Source organism: Bos taurus, chromosome 12 (genome assembly GCF_002263795.3).
Source record: "Bos taurus isolate L1 Dominette 01449 registration number 42190680 breed Hereford chromosome 12, ARS-UCD2.0, whole genome shotgun sequence".
NCBI lineage: Eukaryota > Metazoa > Chordata > Mammalia > Artiodactyla > Bovidae > Bos > Bos taurus.
In genome coordinates, this window is record NC_037339.1 from 21,727,336 (window position 1) to 21,744,970 (window position 17,635).

The following is a 17,635-nucleotide window of genomic DNA, read 5'->3' on the forward strand; positions in this document are numbered from 1 at the left end:
ACATATGGTTGTGCATATGTTTCCATGCCATTCTCTCCACTCGTCCCATCCTCTCCTTCCCTCTTGTGTCACAAGTCTGTTCTGTATGTCTGCATCTCCATTGCTGCCCTGCAAATACTATGAAACATGCATCTCTTTAATCCTTTAGCATGCCCTGAATGAATGGACATCAGAAACCTAGGAGGATGCCACCAATGAAACATGAAATATAAATGAATTTGAAAGATCAATACATTTTGTATGTACATGTATACACATATTTATATACTCATACCAATACAAACACAAATATATAAACACAAATATGGAAGAAAAAGAGGTGAAATTTTCAAATTCATTCTTAGGAGTATCTATGACAAGGTATTTTTGACATTGTTATTAAATCTTCTCACTGTAACACCTATTGGTAACTTTCTTTCTTGAATCTAGTTGAATAAGAGAGGAGCAGGTCATAAAAGGAATCCTTCTTCCTAGTAACTACCAGCCAATTCTTGAGTCATTAACTTTTTTGACAGGTCAAATATATTTATTACAAATGTATATGAAATCATGTCTAGGAAAAATGAGATGTCAGATTCCAAATAACTTATTTACATGTGAATTTTCTAAATTTCTAAGAGTTATCCAGTGTATAAGTTCAAGGGCAATTATAGCCAAACTGAACTAAAGAAGTTGCAGTCTACAAGTCTTGTGGCATCTTATTTTGTCTGTTTTTAATCCTTTAGCATTTCCCCGAGTACATGGACAACAGCATCCTCTGAAGTCCTCTCCAATGCAAAGTGAGCCATGATGAATAAATGTGTATGTAATATGCACACATACATACATTCATAATACACATATACAGAGAGGTTGAGATTTGATGTTCACCTTTAGGAACATGCACGGGAACGCAGAGTTCCCTTGATACTGTTTCTGAAGTTCTCTCATGTAAGATTCTATATCTAACATTCTTTGTCTTTAAAAAAAATTTGTTTTTTAATTTTAATTGGAGAATAATTACTTTACAATATTGTGTTGGTTTCTGCCATACATCAACATGAATCAGCCATAGATATACAAATGTCCCCTCGCTCTTAAACCTCCCTCCCACCTGTCTTTTGAATTGAAGTAGAAAAAAGATGGACAGGTCATAAAGGGGGTCTTTTAAAAATTTTTATTTTTATTTTTGGCTGCACTGGGTCTTCGTTGCTGTGCAAGGGTTTCTCTCTAGTTGTGGTGAGCAGGGGCTGCTCTTCACTTCAGCGAGCAGGCTTCTCACTGCAGTGGCTTCTCTCATTGTGAGCACAGGCTCTAGCGTGCATGGGTTCAGTACTTGTGGTGCACGGCTTTAGTTGCCCGGCAGTGTGTGGAATTGTCCCAGATCAGGGATTGAACCCGTGTCCCCTGCATTGGCAGGCGTATTCTTAACCATTGGACCACCAGGCAAGTCCCAGAGGGGGTCTTTTTAATTCTAATATTTGTCACCTTTGATTACCATGAGTGACACTCTTATGAGACTGGGTTAAGGGAGGAGAGAAACATTTTCAAGTAAGGAGGAATTAGTTGTGGACAGGGAGCAGAGGAATCTCCAGCAAAAGAATGGAGCTAATAGAACCCAGATTGTCCATGACCCTCCAGAGCTTTTCACCATGTGAAGCTGGTACCCCAAAGCCAAACCCACATCACATGGAAGGGGCCCTGATTTAGGCCTGCAGTTAATCTACAGTGTCTGAGGGCCAGGAAAGACAACCGTGATAGGGGGGTTAGAGGGTGACGAAGGGACTTGAGAAACAGGAAATGATGTGGAGGACGAGGGATGTGTACTTGCAAATTGAAGTTGAACTTGAAATAAGTGCCACCCCAAAAGGTTGCTGTATGCTGGATTAGATTCAGTAGTAAAGAAATGCACTTATTCTTGAGTCATTAACTGTTTTGATAGGTCAAAAATATTTATTACCAACTATACAGAATCATTTCTAGGGAAAATGAGATATCAGATTCCAAAGAACTGATTTATATGCATATTTCCTATGAGCCAGCCAGTTTATAAGTTCAGGAGTAACTGTGGCAGATTTGAGCTAAAAAAGTAAAAGTGTGGAAGTCATATGATATCTTGCTATCCCTGTTTTTCATCCTCTAGCACTGCCCTGACTGAATTGACAGCAGCATCATCTGCAAGATTCCAAATGGCAAAGTGAGATACAATAAATACATATATAATATGTACACATGTGTGTACATACATGCATAATATATCTTAATTATAATATATCTCTCTTAACACAGAGAGATTAAGATTTGCGATGCTCACCCTTAGAAGCGCCCATGGGGGTACAGAGTTCCCTTGATACTGTTTCTAACGTGCTCTCATGATGAGATTCTATGTGGAATATTCTTTGTCTTTTATAAAAAAAAGTATTTATTTTTTGACTGTGCTGGGTCTTCTTTGCTGCTTGCGGGCTTTCTCTCATTGCTGCCAGCAGGAGCTGCTACTCCTTGTGGTTGCAGGCTTCTCACTGCAGTGGCTTCTTTTATTGCAGAGCACAGATTCCAGGGCATGCGGGCTTCAGGGGTTGCAGCACTTGGGCTCAGTAGTTGTGACGCACGGGCTTAGCTGCTCCAAGACATGTGCGATCTTCCTGGACCAGGGGTAGAACCCATGTCCCCTGCGCTGGCAGGCAGACTCTTATCCACTGCACCACTGGGGAAATCCCTATTCTTTCTCTTTTGAAATTAAGTAGAAAAAGAGATACAAGACATGGAGTCTTCGTACTTCCAATCTTAACATCTCAGTTACTAGCAGCCAAAGTTTTGGGAAACTATCAGATTGCCAATGTCTGAAACTCTGCTGGAGTGGGTCAGGGGAAGAGAAAACCTTGTCTGGAGCAAGGAAAATAATAGTAAATTATAAATAGTAAGTAAGAGCGTAATAGCATGGACAGGAAGCAGAGGTGGCCTCAACAGAAAAGAATGGAGCTAATAGACCCAGATCTGTCCCTTAGCCTCCAGATTCAGCCACAGGTGAGGCTGATAATGCAAATCCAAGCCCATGAGATGATCACTTTGGATGGAGGCTCTGACTCAGACCTGTGGTTGCTTGACCGTATCTCGGGGCAGGAAAAACCAGTATGTTTCCTACAGAACACAGACATAGTCAGGAAGTTAGGTTGGTCAAGAAAGATGGGTACTTACAAAAGGAATTTGAAATAAATTCCACCCCCAAAGGCTGTTATACATTGGGTTAGGTTCAGTAGTAAAGAACTGAAGTTAAATCTTGAGTCGTTACCTTTTTAAGAGGTTTAAGATATTCGTTGTTGTATAGTTGCTGAGTCCAGCTCTTTTGCAACCCCGTGGACTTAATCTGCCCGACTCCTCTGCCCATGGAATTTCCCAGGCAAGAGTACTGGAGTTGGTTGCCAATTCCTTCCCTAGGGGATCTTCCCGACTCAGGGATTGAGTTGCACACAGATTCTTTACGGCTGAGCCATCAGGGAAGCCCTGTTAAATATATATGACTTTTCATAAAGCCTCATTTCTGGGGAAAATGACATACCAGGTCTCAAATAATAGATTTACACACTGGTTTTTAAAGGGTTATCTAGCTTATAAATTAAAGCATAATTTAAACATTTGAGCCAAAAAGTTTAATCTGGAAAATTATTTGGTATCTGACTATGTGCCTTTTTAATCCTTCAGCACTACCTTGACTGAACTGGCAGCAGGAAAACCTACCGCTGATGAACCTACCACTGAAATGTGAGATAGAAACAAAGATAGACTTAAACAAAAGTGTTTTAAAAAACGCATAAATGCAGAGAGCGAGCACCCAGGAGAGAGGGAAGCAGAGGAAAGGGGAGAGAGGTTGCTATTTGAGAGGTTCATTTGTAGGAGTATTCATGATATAACAGCGTCTTTGACATTATTTCTAAATCTTTTTGCTGTAGCCTGTGTAAGTATCTTATCTTTTTTTTTTAAATCTTGTTGGATAAAAGAGAAACAGGTCATAACAGAGATGCTTCTTAATCGTCTGTTTCTCTCTCATTGTTTTGTCGCTAAGTTGTGCCTCTTTTGCGACCCCATGGACTATCGCCTGCCAGGCTCCTCTGTCCATGGGATTTTCCAGCCAAGAATACTGGAGTGGGTAGCCTCTCCCTTCTCCAAGGATTGGAGATTGAAGCTTTATCTCCTGCTTTGGAGGGTGGATTCTTTACCACTGAGCCACCAGGGAAGCCCCTTCTCTCTCTTAGGAGCAGTCAAACCCCCTAGGCAGCTATCCAAATGCCTGTGTTTGAAGCTTTACTAAAGTGGGCTAAGAAAGGAGAGAAACTTATTTTGAAGCAAGGAGAAGGTTGTACTCCTGAAGGGGCTCAGGTGTCAAGAAATGTCCATAAACTTGATCTATTCGCCCCATAGGACCAAGATTTTCATTATAATCATATAAAGCCTGGTTTACAGGTTTCAAATGACTGATTAGAATGTTATTTGGGGGACAACTAGGTTTTAAATTGTAGAGTACATGTGTGTGTGTGTGTGTGTGAGCTCAGATGTGTATGACTCTTTGCAACCACATGGAGTATAGCCCGTCAGGCTACACTGTCCCTGGGGTTCTCCAGACAAGAATACTAGAGTGGGTTGCCATTTCCTTCTCCAGGGGATTTTTCTGACCCAGGGATTGAACCCATGTCTTCTGCGTTGGCAGGCAGATTCTTTACCACTGGGCCACCTGGGAAGCCCAAATTTTAGAGTAATTGTAGGTAATCTGCAGATCCCTGGGTTGGGAAGATCCCCTGGAGAAAGAAATGGCAATCCACTCCAGTATTCTTATCTGGAGAATGCCATGGGCGGAGGAGCCTGGTGGTCTATAGTCCATGGGATTGGTGCAAAGAGTCAGACAAAACTGAGTGACTAAGTCTACTATTATTTCTGTAGTTAATTTGCATTTAAAAATAAGTCTAGGGAGACATGTAAAGTCTTACTGTGTGCATTTATGATCTTTTAGCTGTGACCAGAGCAAGGTGAAAAAAGTAACTTATGCTGAATCCTGCAATGAAAGGTGAGATATATATAGATAAGAGTAAGTGGGGGTGGGGGGGTATTGAGATTTGTGAAATTTATTCTGAGAAGTGGCTACTGGCAATACAGAGTTAACAGGACACTTTAGCTAAGATTTTTGTTTTTCCAGCCTCAACATGCTACTTTCTTTTTTGGATCTATTTGGGGGAAAATAAACAGGTCATAAAAGGAGTCTGCTTACTGCTAGTCTGTTTTATTACCCTTAGTTAGGAGCAGCCACAGCCCTGAGGAAAGTATCAGATTGCCCATGCATGGGCCAGAAGAGGACAGGAGAAGGTCTTGGTGGACAGAGAGCAGAGGGGAGCCCTTAGCAGGAAAAATATGTATCTCATAGGTCCTGAATATGTCGCTCACCTTCCACAGCTCTGCCTCTATGTGAGGCTGGTAACCCAAACCCACCATTACATTGGAGGGACCCCTGCCTTGTCTTGACCGTATCTCTCAAGGGCAGGAAAGACATCTGTGATTCATGAGAGGTTACTGGACGGTGTAGGGACTTGAGAAGGCAGAAAATTACAGAACCAGTGAGATGAGTACCTACAAACTGAAGGTGAATTTTGAAGCAAATTTCATCACAAAATGGTGTTACACTTGGGGACTGGGTTCAGGAGTAAAGTACATAACATTTGATGTATTAAGTTTTTCCACATGACTAGGATTTTTCATTACTGATATATAATGTTCATTTCTACAGAAAAACGAAATACCAGGTTTTAAATAACTGATTAAAATGCTATTTTTCAGATAATTAGACTATCAATTGCAGAGTAATTATAGCTAAGTTGTATTTAAAAATCTATAAAACGTATGGAGTCTTACTTTGTACATTTTAATCCTTCAGCTCTGACTTGTGTAACATGAGAAGCATCGATGAAAGGTGAGATACAAATGGGGGAAAGGGGAAGGAGGACGTTGGAATGCATGAAATCCAATTAGTCAGAGTCCCCATCTCAGGCAGCCTCCTGATTCCAGGAGAAAACAAGATATCCATAATATGTGAAAAGTAGGTGGTGCAGGGACCCAGATTCCAAATAACTAATTAACATATATATATATATATATATATTAGAGCTTAACCAGTTTTTAAGTTCTAGAGCAAGTGTATCCAATTTCAGACAAAAAAGTTAAATCATTTGATGCTAGGTTCATTTTTAACCTTTTATATTGACCTGAATAAATTGACATCAAAGGTCTTTGACTAGTTTGATATAGCTTCTCTTTCAATGACACTGCCATCCAAGACTGTTCAGATCATTTACCTGGGTCAGTGCTATCTAGAGAGTATTAATCTCTCAGTCTATATAGAAAAAGTGAGAAAGGCAGAGATTTATACAGACTTATAGTGACAGAGGGAGAAATACAGATTTGCAAAATTCAGTCTTGGAAGGATTCGTAGTAATACAGAATTTTCTAGACAATACTTCGACATTTCTTTCTGTAAGACTGGGTCTTCCAGAGAGCTAAGTCATGTTGACTACCCTTTAGATTTAAGGAATTCTTTTTGTTCAAGTAAATTTTTCACATCACTGTTCCATGCAGCAAGTCTCTAATGATGTATTTTTGCATTTGTTGGTGGTTGAAGTATAATAGAACAGCTGTCCAAGATTAGTGATGTCGATGAAGACATTGACTTTCTCAACCCACAATAGTAAGTCCGTTTGAAGTTCGGAGGGAGGGAGCTGTTGATGCATTTCTTACCTTTTGGAAGATGGGGCTCATGCTGAGGTGAAAAGGAAAACTGTGGAAAGATAGCAAGATGTTTGGGAGGAAGGGTATAGAGTATTTGAAGTTGCATATAAGTACCATGCTTGAAAAAATATTTCTACATATTCATAAGTGGAATATTCTTCTAGTTTTAAAATGTGAACGTATTCTTAGTAGATTTGAATTGTCCTACAAAATTTCTTAATCAAGGATTGCAGAATGCTACTTACTCTTCAGTTGTGTTCCTTTCTCTTTTTTGTTGGCTATGTTCTAATTCCTAGTTTTATTGACTTTTGTCTAAGAGTAAATAGGACTAACAGCAAAAGCAAATGTGTTTTGCTGATTAAGGCCCTCTTAATGTCCACTGGGATTTTATTAATTTTGTCTTGTGTCTGAGTAATCTCATGAGAGTACTTCTTGTTGCACTCATCTGAAGGCACTTTTTCATCTGTACTCAACTGCAAGGACATGTTTTTAAAATCTCATGTGTCTGACTCGACCTTTCCCCCAAGCTACTATGTATAAAATAAGCAACAAGGGTATATTGTATAGCACAAGGAAATATAGCCAGTATTTTGCAGGGACTTTAAATAGAATACAGTCTATAAAATTATTAATCACTGTGCTATACACCTGAAAGTAATATAATGTTGTAAATCAATTATACTTCAATTAAAAAATCCTATATGTCTGGACTTCAGAATTATTCATTGAGATTTTTCTTCTCTCTTGGCCAGTTATTTAACCACTCACCAACTTGAATTTATGGTGGGAAGTGTGTAGCGCTAAGGAAGAAATTAACTGGTTACTGGTGCAATCAGTTGGTGTCTAGACAAAGATAAAATGAAAAATATAGGGGTGACTCATGAATACAAATAGTTCTTCAACTTACCCATGAATTTCCTTTTTCTGTGTCTTTTCATCATGGGCCATCAATGAAGAGTTCACTCTGCTACTTAATTAAATGATGTGTCTGCATATTAACTATATTTTCTGCAATGAGGCTGCCTAGGACTGGGGCAAAATTTGAGAAGATTGAGTAAGACAAGCATTTCCTTCTTCTTACAAACAGAAAGTGTTAGTTTGGTTTTTAAGTGACAAATGTTTCTTTATAGATTTGTGTGGCATTTGCAATAGTCCCTGTGTGAGAGACACTGGTGTTTCAGACTAGGGGGATGGTACTAGATTTTGGAGTAAGACTTGGAATTGGTGCTTGGCTATGGTATCTAAGTGGGCTTCCCTGGTGGCTCAGTTGGTAAAGAATCTGTCTGTATATCGAACCCAGGTTCGATATCTGAGTTGGAAAGATCTCCTGGAGAAGAGACAGACAACCCACTCCAGTGTTCTTGCTTGGAGAATCCCATGGACAGAGGAACCTGGTGGGCTACAGTCAATGGGGTTGCAAAGAGTCAGACACGACTGAGCAACTAACACACACACACTTTGGCATTTCATATACACTGGACACTTGGTGAAATATTAAGCCACTTTAAATTTTAGATCATTTATCTGTAAACTAGTAATGTTATCTACAATACCTACTGAGTGTTATACAATAAAACTAAAAATAAAAGTAGAATAAAATGTAAATGCTCTTAAAACTCTGAAGCACCATAAATAAATTTTATACTAAAAACTAAAAAAGCAACAAAGGTCAATTTTTAGGAAAATCAGAAAATACAGACAAGCAATAAATCCTCCATAAATAGGCATTCTTATTTTTTAATAGACGCTCTTCAAGATTCTTTAGGCTTACGAATCATTTATTTATGGATATACATTGTTTAAAAATAACCTTGTTACTTAGTGATATATCATGAGTATATTTCCATGCATTTGCGTTTACACCATTATATATTTATTGATTTCTGAACTTGCAACCTTCCTTTTGACAGCTGTGTAATAATTCATGGTAAACGTTTAAATTGTTATTTAAATTGTCAGATATTTCTGGACATTTAAGCTGTTTAGGACATTTACTATTACAAAAAATGACTAATTTTGAGACCAAATCTCTGTATATTTTATTTCTTTAAAATAAAAATCCTCCTCAATGGAAATTCTATGTCAAGGGAAATGTTTGTGAGGCTATTGATTTCAACGTGCCTTTCCACACGAAGATGCAGTGTACCCTTTTTCTCCCTTCCCACACTAGCCCAGTGATCTCTTCAGTGTCAGGGAATGTTTGTTCTAATGCTCATTTGACATTGTTTTTGTTTATATTTATTTTCATAGAACTTTTATTTCATTGTCTTCAATCTGCCTTTGCCCAATTAAAATTGGGGTGTTTATCACTGCCATTGGATAGAAAAGTTAAATATATCATTTTTATATCACAAAAAGGGCAAGTAGCTTTTCCCATTTTGTCTAGATTTTCACTCTATAGAAGTTTATAATCACACAGTCAAATATATCTATACCTTTCTTTATTATTTATGCTTTAAGCATCAGAAAGTCTTTCTCTACCTATGATTCTAATATAGTCTCCAAAATTTCATTTGTTTTGAATTTATTTTCTACATTAAAGTAAAACATCTGCCCAGAATTTCTTTTCTATTAAAGTATAAAATGTAAGAATCTGTTTTTCTCCCAAGTGAGTACTTCATTATCTCAGCATCAAAACTGTACCTCCCTCCATTGTCCTTGCCCTAATTTAATGATCCTTATTGCAATTATCACCTTATAAAAATAAAAATAGAATAATATGTAAGTGCTTTTAAAACGCTAAAGCACCATAAATACATTTTACACTAAAAACCAAAAATCAAACAGCAAAATTTAATTATTAGGAAAATCAGAAAATATAGACAAGCAATAAATAGGCATTCTTAATTTTTAATAGATGCCCTTCAAGTTTCTTCAGACTTATAAATTTTTTGTTTATGGGTATAGTATCACACTTACATTGTTTTAGAAATAATCTTATTACTTAGTGACATATCATGAATATATTTATTATATTATGGTCTGCACAAGACAGAATGCAAACATCCTGATGGAAGAAAATCTTGTCCATTTTAACTGCTGTATCTCCAGTGCTTTCAACGCTGCCATGGCGCGTAGTAGGCACTCACTGAGTTTGGTTGAATGAATGGACCCATTATTGAAAAAAATTTATATCTTGTTCAGTGACTTTCAAATCCATCTCTATTATATTCTTTACTTTGAGTCTTTCCAGAATCTGTTTTATTTGCTTTTTCCAGCCTTTTGAGTTCAGCACACTTCACACATTATGATGTAATTTACAGAGAACCAAAACATTTTTTAAAAACCTAAGTTCCATCTTTTCCTCCTCCGCTTTTCTGATTTTGTTGTCTCAGATGACATCAACCTTTGCTCCCCAAGCCTGGGTAGGGGAGATGAGTGCTGATGGAGAAGGGAGAAATTAGAGGGAATGGGGAGATCTTACCACTCAGCTTAGCCTCAGAGCATCCATCTGTGGCCCATTTTGCCAGTGCCCCAGTTCTGTGCAGCCTCCATCCTCTCCCTTCTCTGGTCTTGGGCACAGACTGTGAGCACTGCTTTGGGATCAAATCCCACTGGGGGTGGAATTGGGCTCTCATGTGGGAGGCTTTAGCAGGGCAAGAAATTGTTCCCTGATGGCTACCTTGTCTGCTGCCATATGGTAAAATGAAGCCTAATTGCTGGTGCTGTAGAACTGTCTCCTTCTCCTACTAACAGAAGGAGCCTGGCCTCTAGGGTGTTTCTCCTTTGAAGTGCATCTTATTAAAATTCCTTACCCCCATAGTGCACTTGCCACCCCCAATGTGAGTCTCATTAGTGTTTAACTGTCATATTCATGGGGTGGCTTGTTTCAAGAAATAAATATTACAAGAGGAGAGCTTCCCTGAAGTCCCTTATTCTATTGCTACAGAACAGGTCTGGCCATGGTTTGATGACTTGCGCAGGATCCCACAGCTCGCTCATGGGAGGCTGAGCTTATACCATTCCCTTCTGTTTCCATGCGATGTTGCTTTAGTTGATGACCCCAGGCTTAATCTTACCGTAAAGTTGGGGTTAGAGCTTTATAGTCAAGAGAAGTGTTGCTAAACATTCAAAGTTTAGTGTTTTATTCACATATATTCTATATAGGAAAGTAAAAGAAAAAATCAGGAAACATTTTTAGTTGTGTCTGATTCTTTGCAACCCCATGGATGGTAGCCCCACCAGACTCCTCTATCCATGGGATTTCCCAGGCAAGAATACTGGAGTGAGTTGCCATTTCCTTCTCCAGAGGATCTTCCCGACCCAGGGATTGAACCCGAGTCTCCTGCACTGGCAGGCAGGTTCTCTGCCACTGAGCCCCCAGGGAAGGCCATAGTTATTAACAAGCATTTTGTTGGGCAATTTCTAGGTACTTTAAAGATTATATTTGTTAATATAAAGGCCTTTGTTGGTTAAATTCATACTACATGTTAGGAGAAACTGATACACTTGAAAAATAATTTCCTGAAAAATAATTTCAGATAAGCTCTGAAATCTTATTTTTACTTCCATTTGCAGTAGCAAGATAAAGAGAATTGTGTACTTAATTATATCATCCTTCACTTTCAGGTATGTGAGACTCTAGAGATGGAAGTAATTAAAGATGTATTACATTTAATATCAATATTTTTTATGGCAAAAGATCTGGGAGGGGGAAAGGCACCTCCACTGTCAATATGTTGCTAAATACCTTTGTGCCCCATTTAATGCAATCTAATTTATCTTGGAATTTTAATTGAAGTGGAATATTAAGAATTGCAAAAGAAATGGTATTTACCCAAGTCTAATAGTAATGCGTTAACATGTCTTTTTCTACCTGTAAAAGTCAAAATAATGAAACATGCATTTCAAAATTCTATAATTATAAGGAAAGTGTTTTAGTAAATATTCATCTAGAATTACTCCTTAATTCTGGATTCATTTTACTTAGATGGTTCATTTCTACATGATAGTAAGATTTCATACTGTGTTACAGATTCACACAACATACTTACTTCCTTTTAAAGCAATAATATTTTAATTTGCATTACAATTGTGAAAAAGTGCCTTGGAGATTATCTTCACAGGTTATACAAATAGTATAATCAACTTATGGACAATGGATTTAGCATATATAAGAGAAAGGCTTAGGAGGTACTTTATAATTCAATCATGTATGTATTTATGGAATTGAATTCCTTCTTACATGCCCAGAACCATCCATTAACATGTAATCAACAGGCTCCTCTATGTATTTCTCCAAGCAAGAATACTAGAGTGGGTAGCCATTCCCTTCTCCATGGGGTCTTCCCAACTCAGGGGCTGAACTTGAGTCTCCTGTATTGCAGGCAGATTTCTTGACCACTGAGCCAGTGTAGTTTCCCTGTTTTGTCTTGGAGTGTCAGTCTGATGTGTCTATTATAAAAGGGCACAATACCATGAAGTGGTTTAGTGGAAATTTATTTTCCTAATGACTGCTTCTATTGAGTGAAAACAGAGTCATTTATTTATTTTTTGAAAATGGAAATAACGTTTTTATTTTTTTTTAACTTTTTATTTTGTGCTGGAGTATGGCTGATTAGGGCTTCCAAAGTGGCACAGGTGGTAAAGAACACGCCTACCAAGCCAGGAGATGTAAGAGACTAAGGTTCCATCCCTGGGTCGGGAAGATCTCTAGAGGAGGGCATGGTAGCCCACTCCAGTATTCTTGCCTGGAGAATCCTATGGACCGAGGAGCCTGGCAGGCTACAGTCTGCAGCATAGCACAGAGTTGGACATGACTGAGGTGACTTAGCATACACACATAGCCAATTAACAATGATGCATTTTGTATTGGGGTATAACCAATTAACAATTTCGTGATAGTTTCAGGTGAACAGTGAAGGGACTCAGTCATACACATACATGTATCCATTCTCCCCCAAACTCCCCTCGCATCCAAGCTGCCACATAACATTGAGCAGAGTTCCCTGTGCTGTACAGTAGGTCCTTGTTGGTTATGCATTTTAAACATAGCAGTGTGTATGTATCCATCCCAAACTCCCTAACTCTCCCTTTCCCCCATCCTCCCCCCTTAGTTCAGTTCAGTTCAGTTGCTCAGTCATGTCCAACTCTTTGCGACCCCATGGACTGTAGCACAGCAGACTTCCCTGTCCATCACCAACTCCCGGAACTTGCTCACAGTCATGTTCATCCAGTCAGTGATGCCACCCAGCCGTCTCATCCTCTGTCATCCCCTTCTCCTCCTGGCTTCAATCTTTCCCAGCATCAGGGCCTTTTCCAATGAATTGGTTCTTTGCATCGGGTGGCCGAAGTATTGGAATTTCCGCTTCAGCATCAGTCCTTCCAATGAATATTCAGGACTGATTTCATTTAGGATGGACTAGTTGGATCTCCTTGCAGTCCAAGGGACTGTCAAGAGTCTTCTCCAACACCACAGTTCAAAAGCATCAAAAGCATCCTTCCCCCTAGGCAACCATAACTTCATTCAGAGTAATTTGAGACTCTAAAGCAGAGCATTTCTCCCTACTACCGAACAGTTTAATTTGGAATAATAACATTTTGATATCAGATCATTGGGCTGAAATTAGTCTGTGGGTGTAAAAACCACTTTATCCTTATTCAGTCTATTTGTTTGTTATAGAATATTTGCAATCTTGCTGATCTTTCTGGACATGGCCCTCATCATCAAAGATGTAATTTTCCTTAGTGGCACGACACAGATTTCTTTGGAATCTCGTTCAGTTTCTTTTGTTATTGCTTTTTTTTTTTTCATGGATGTTTCTCTTCGAGTGTTTATAGAAGGGTAAGTTTTATTCATTTTTTAAAAAACACATAAAACTATTTTGTGCTATAAGAGGCATCCCCAAGTAATTAGCAAGTCAATGCAACCAAATATGCCCCTCTTTGTCAAACTAAATCTCTCTGAAGCATTGAGAAACAAGAGAAACAATAGTCCAAATCCCAATTTCTACTATATTTTGCTTTAATATTATGGTTGCAACTGGCACTCTAGTCTCTAAACCATGTATTCTAGATGGTTCCTTTAACAGATAAAGCTAAAGGGTTTGAAGAACGGGGCCAAGCAGCTAGTATGTCTACATGGATATTATTAAGAGGAATATATATATGTGAAGCATAAATATTGGTAGTTTCATGAAGAGTTGAGTGTAAATAAAACCTGTCGTTGTTTAGTCGTGTCTGACTCTTTGGGACTCCATGGACTTCAGTACGCCACGCTTCCCTGTCTTTCACTATATCCCGGAATTTGCTCAGATTCATGGCCATCGAGGCAGTGATGCTATCTAATTCTCATCCCATGCCACCCCCTTCTCCTTTTAGCCTTCAATCTTTCCCAGCATCAGCTGACAGTGTATTAAATACCAGGTAATAGATCACGAATAGTTCCCTACCTCAGCTGAAATAGAAACTTGTGGGAAGGTCCCCAAAGAGCTGAGGGACACACATCCCAGTGCGGGGCGGCGCTCAGGAGAGAGGCAGCAACTAGCTTTCTTGGCCTCTGGCTTCCTGAGAAGGTGGGAATGCAGCCTCGGAGCCCCAGCCTCACTTCACCAGAACATTTGGAACACACTTGTCTCCTCTCTAGCTGAACCCTCTGCCCTCAAATCTCTGGTCTTAGGACAGTTGCCCACTCCCAGGTTACCCCAGCCTAAAAGAGGCTACCCCAGCATTGCAAGAGGCTTTCTCTGGAGCCTCATTGCCTGTGGCTGAAGGAGCCAGTGTTGGGGAGGAGGTGCAGACACCAGAAGATCCCCTCTGCACAGAGGAAGCCACACCAGCCCACTGGGACCCCACTGTGGGTACAAAGCCAGGGATGAGTCTGCTGGCCAAAGCAGTGGATGTGTCTTCCTCTCACAGGCTCCTCTTGTGCCCTCTTCACAGTCTGTTTTTCTAGGGCTGTGACATGGTCAGCTTTCATTGCCTGATATCTCAACCCACCATCTCATCTTTCTCTCCCACCTGTTGTGAAGATAGGGCTTGCCTCTTGTTCAGTGGTTTGGTTATACCTCTTACTGTACTTATGTTGCAATATGGATGCTTTTGTCATATGTAAATCTAAAATAATGAGTATGAATGTTTTTTCTCTTAGTCTGGTAAATGTACTTTCAGTCATTCATTAAAGCAGAATTAAGGCAGGGGGAATGAGTCAAATAAATTTATCCTCTTAAAATATCCTGATTTCTTTGGGGAAGCATCAGCTTGTATTTTTTGTTTGTTTGTTTTTATTATAGGATACGACCATATTTTTCTGATATATTTAACTCCTTAGATGCTGCCATTATTATTGTGACTCTACTGGTTGATATCACTTATCTTTTGTATGACTCTATACTTGCTAAAATTTTCCCCAGGTAAGAAACATATGCTTTGTCTCTCAAAGTTTTTCTTTTTAAAAAACTAGTATCTGTGACTTTCATTTTATGTAATCTTTTTTAAACTCTAAATGTGCTGATTCTGTTCTAAATATGCTGGCAAATGAAATGTTTAGATAAATTTCCACACACTTGTAAACAAAAGGATGGTGGTGTTTAGGGCCCAGCAAAAGGTGGTACCTTCCACTGAATGAAGAAGATGGTGCCTCCAAAAAAAGAAACTGGGGACTTGCCTCTTGTCTTAACTTGAACTTTCCACTAAGTTTCCACTTGTGCCTCAACCACAGATTTCTCACATGTGAAATTCCTGGGTTTTTCCTATAACCTAGAGAGGACTGGTTTGAGTTGATGCAAAATTTGAGTGACTTCTATGATGATTCTCTAAAAAGGAACAAGTGGAACAGAAAACCAGGTGACTTGGGTAGCAGCACAGACGTGGGATTTTTGCAGTATAGTCGACATGATGTGAACTTCCAGAAGTTCAAGCTGGTTTTAGAAAAGGCAGAGGAACCAGGGATCAAATTGCCAACATCCGCTGGATCATCGAAAAAGCAAGAGAGCTCCAGAAAAACATCTATTTCTGCTTTATTGACTATGCCAAAGCCTTTGACTGTGTGGATCACAATAAACTATGGAAAATTCTGAAAGAGATGGGCATACCAGACCACCTGACCTGCCTCTTGAGAAACCCATATGCAGGTCAGGAAGCAACAGTTAGAACTGGACATGAAACAACAGACTGGCTCCAGATAGGAAAAGGAGTACGTCAAGGCTGTATATTGTCACCCTGCTTATTTAACTTCTATGCAGAGTACATCATGAGAATCGCTGGGCTGGATGAAGCACAAGCTGGAATCAAGATTGCCGGGAGAAATATCAATAACCTCAGATATACAGAAGACACCACCCTTATGGCAGAAAGTGAAGAGGAACTAAAAAGCCTCTTGATGAAAGTCAAAGAGGAGAGTGAAAAAGTTGGCTTAAAGCTCAATATTCGGAAAACTAAGATCATGGCATCTGGTCCCATCACTTCATGGGAAATAGATGGGGAAACAATGGAAACAGTGTCAGACTTTATTTTTGGGGGCTCCAAAATCACTGCAGATGGTGATTACAGCCATGAAATTAAAAGACGCTTACTCCTTGGAAGGAAAGTTATGTCCAACCTAGATAGCATATTGAAAAGCAGAGACATTACTTTGCCAACAAAGGTCCGTCTAGTCAAGGCTATGGTTTTTCCAGTGGTCATGTAAGGATGTGAGAGTTGGACAGTGAAGAAAGCTGAGTGCCAAAGAATTGATGCTTTTGAACTGTGGTGTTGGAGAAGACTCTTGCAAGTCCCTTGGACTGCAAGGAGATCCAACCAGTCCATCCTAAAGGAGATCGGTCCTGGGTGTTCATTGGAAGAACTGATGCTGAAGCTGAAACTCCAATCCTTTGTCCACCTCATGCAAAGAGTTGACTCATTGGAAAAGACCCTGATGCTGGGAGGGGCAGGAGGAGAAGGGGACGACAGAGGATGAGATGGCTGGATGGCATCACCGACTCGATGCACATGAGTTTGAGTGAACTCTGGGAGTTGGTGATGGACAGGGAGGCCTGGCGTGCTGTGATTCATGGGGTCACAAAGAGTCAGACACGACTGAACTGAACTGAACTGACATGATGTAAGCTGAGGCGAAGTTAGAACTGTTAGAGATCAAACAAAAATGTGTGAGAGACCAATGGCTTTTTTCTTTTTCCTCCTCTTTCTACTGTGGCAGCGAGAAAAAGAATAAAAGTGTTCTGGGATGTGGCTGTTGGGTGATTCACTGGGCTTATTCCTGAGTCAAATAGTATACTGCTTTTTTTTGTACTCTGGCATCTAAGGACTTTCATTCAGGTCCCAACAAAATTTAATAAGCTTTTGGAGATTTTCTTAAAATAGCCAAAGCCAGTGTAGTCCTTAGACAGGCAATGTCAGGATCAGTGAAGAGTTTATCAGAAATACAAGAACAATACCACCTCAGGGCCCACTCTCGACCTACTGAATCAGTGTGCATGCTCAAGTTAGAGAAGCACTAGCCCAAACCATTACTTCTCTGCCATCATGTTTTCTCCTGACGGTAGGAGACACACTTGGAAAGTAATCTGCTGCCTGTGTGATGTATGTTCACAGCTCTAGTGAGCCCCTGTTACTCATGGGAGTGACAGAGATGAACAGGAATTCTCTTTCGATGGGAAAAAGATGGAAAAATACTTGTCTTAAATCTACTGAAGTTAAACCTACACATTCTGAGAGTCTATCATGTGACTTTTTCTTTAAACCAGAGTTTCCTCAACCCAGCACTATTGATATTTTGAATTTTGAATTAAAAATTAAAAAAAAATTTTTTTTGACTGTGTAGGTTAGTTCTCTAACCAGAAGTTGAACCTAAGCTGCCCTGCAGTGAAAGCACAGTCTTAACCACTGAACTGCCAGGGAAGTCCCAGTATTGGGAGCTGTCCTGTGCATTGGTGCTGACCAGCATCCTTAGCCT

General features: G+C 39.5%; 1 protein-coding gene across 1 annotated transcript in view; it reads left to right on the forward strand.

Annotated features, from left to right (window-relative positions):
* The window catches only part of LOC516736 (phosphatidylinositol 3,4,5-trisphosphate 3-phosphatase TPTE2), a 60,956-nt gene that overhangs the window by 8,713 nt on the left and 34,608 nt on the right, over window positions 1–17,635 (forward strand). Inside the window, exons 5-13 of the mRNA XM_025000052.2 lie at window positions 726–779; window positions 2,123–2,176; window positions 3,679–3,738; window positions 4,982–5,035; window positions 5,897–5,932; window positions 6,638–6,703; window positions 11,263–11,313; window positions 13,367–13,528; window positions 14,976–15,095. Of these exons, the coding sequence (XP_024855820.1) occupies window positions 726–779; window positions 2,123–2,176; window positions 3,679–3,738; window positions 4,982–5,035; window positions 5,897–5,932; window positions 6,638–6,703; window positions 11,263–11,313; window positions 13,367–13,528; window positions 14,976–15,095 (657 nt within the window). The remainder of the gene's footprint in view (window positions 1–725; window positions 780–2,122; window positions 2,177–3,678; window positions 3,739–4,981; window positions 5,036–5,896; window positions 5,933–6,637; window positions 6,704–11,262; window positions 11,314–13,366; window positions 13,529–14,975; window positions 15,096–17,635) is intronic.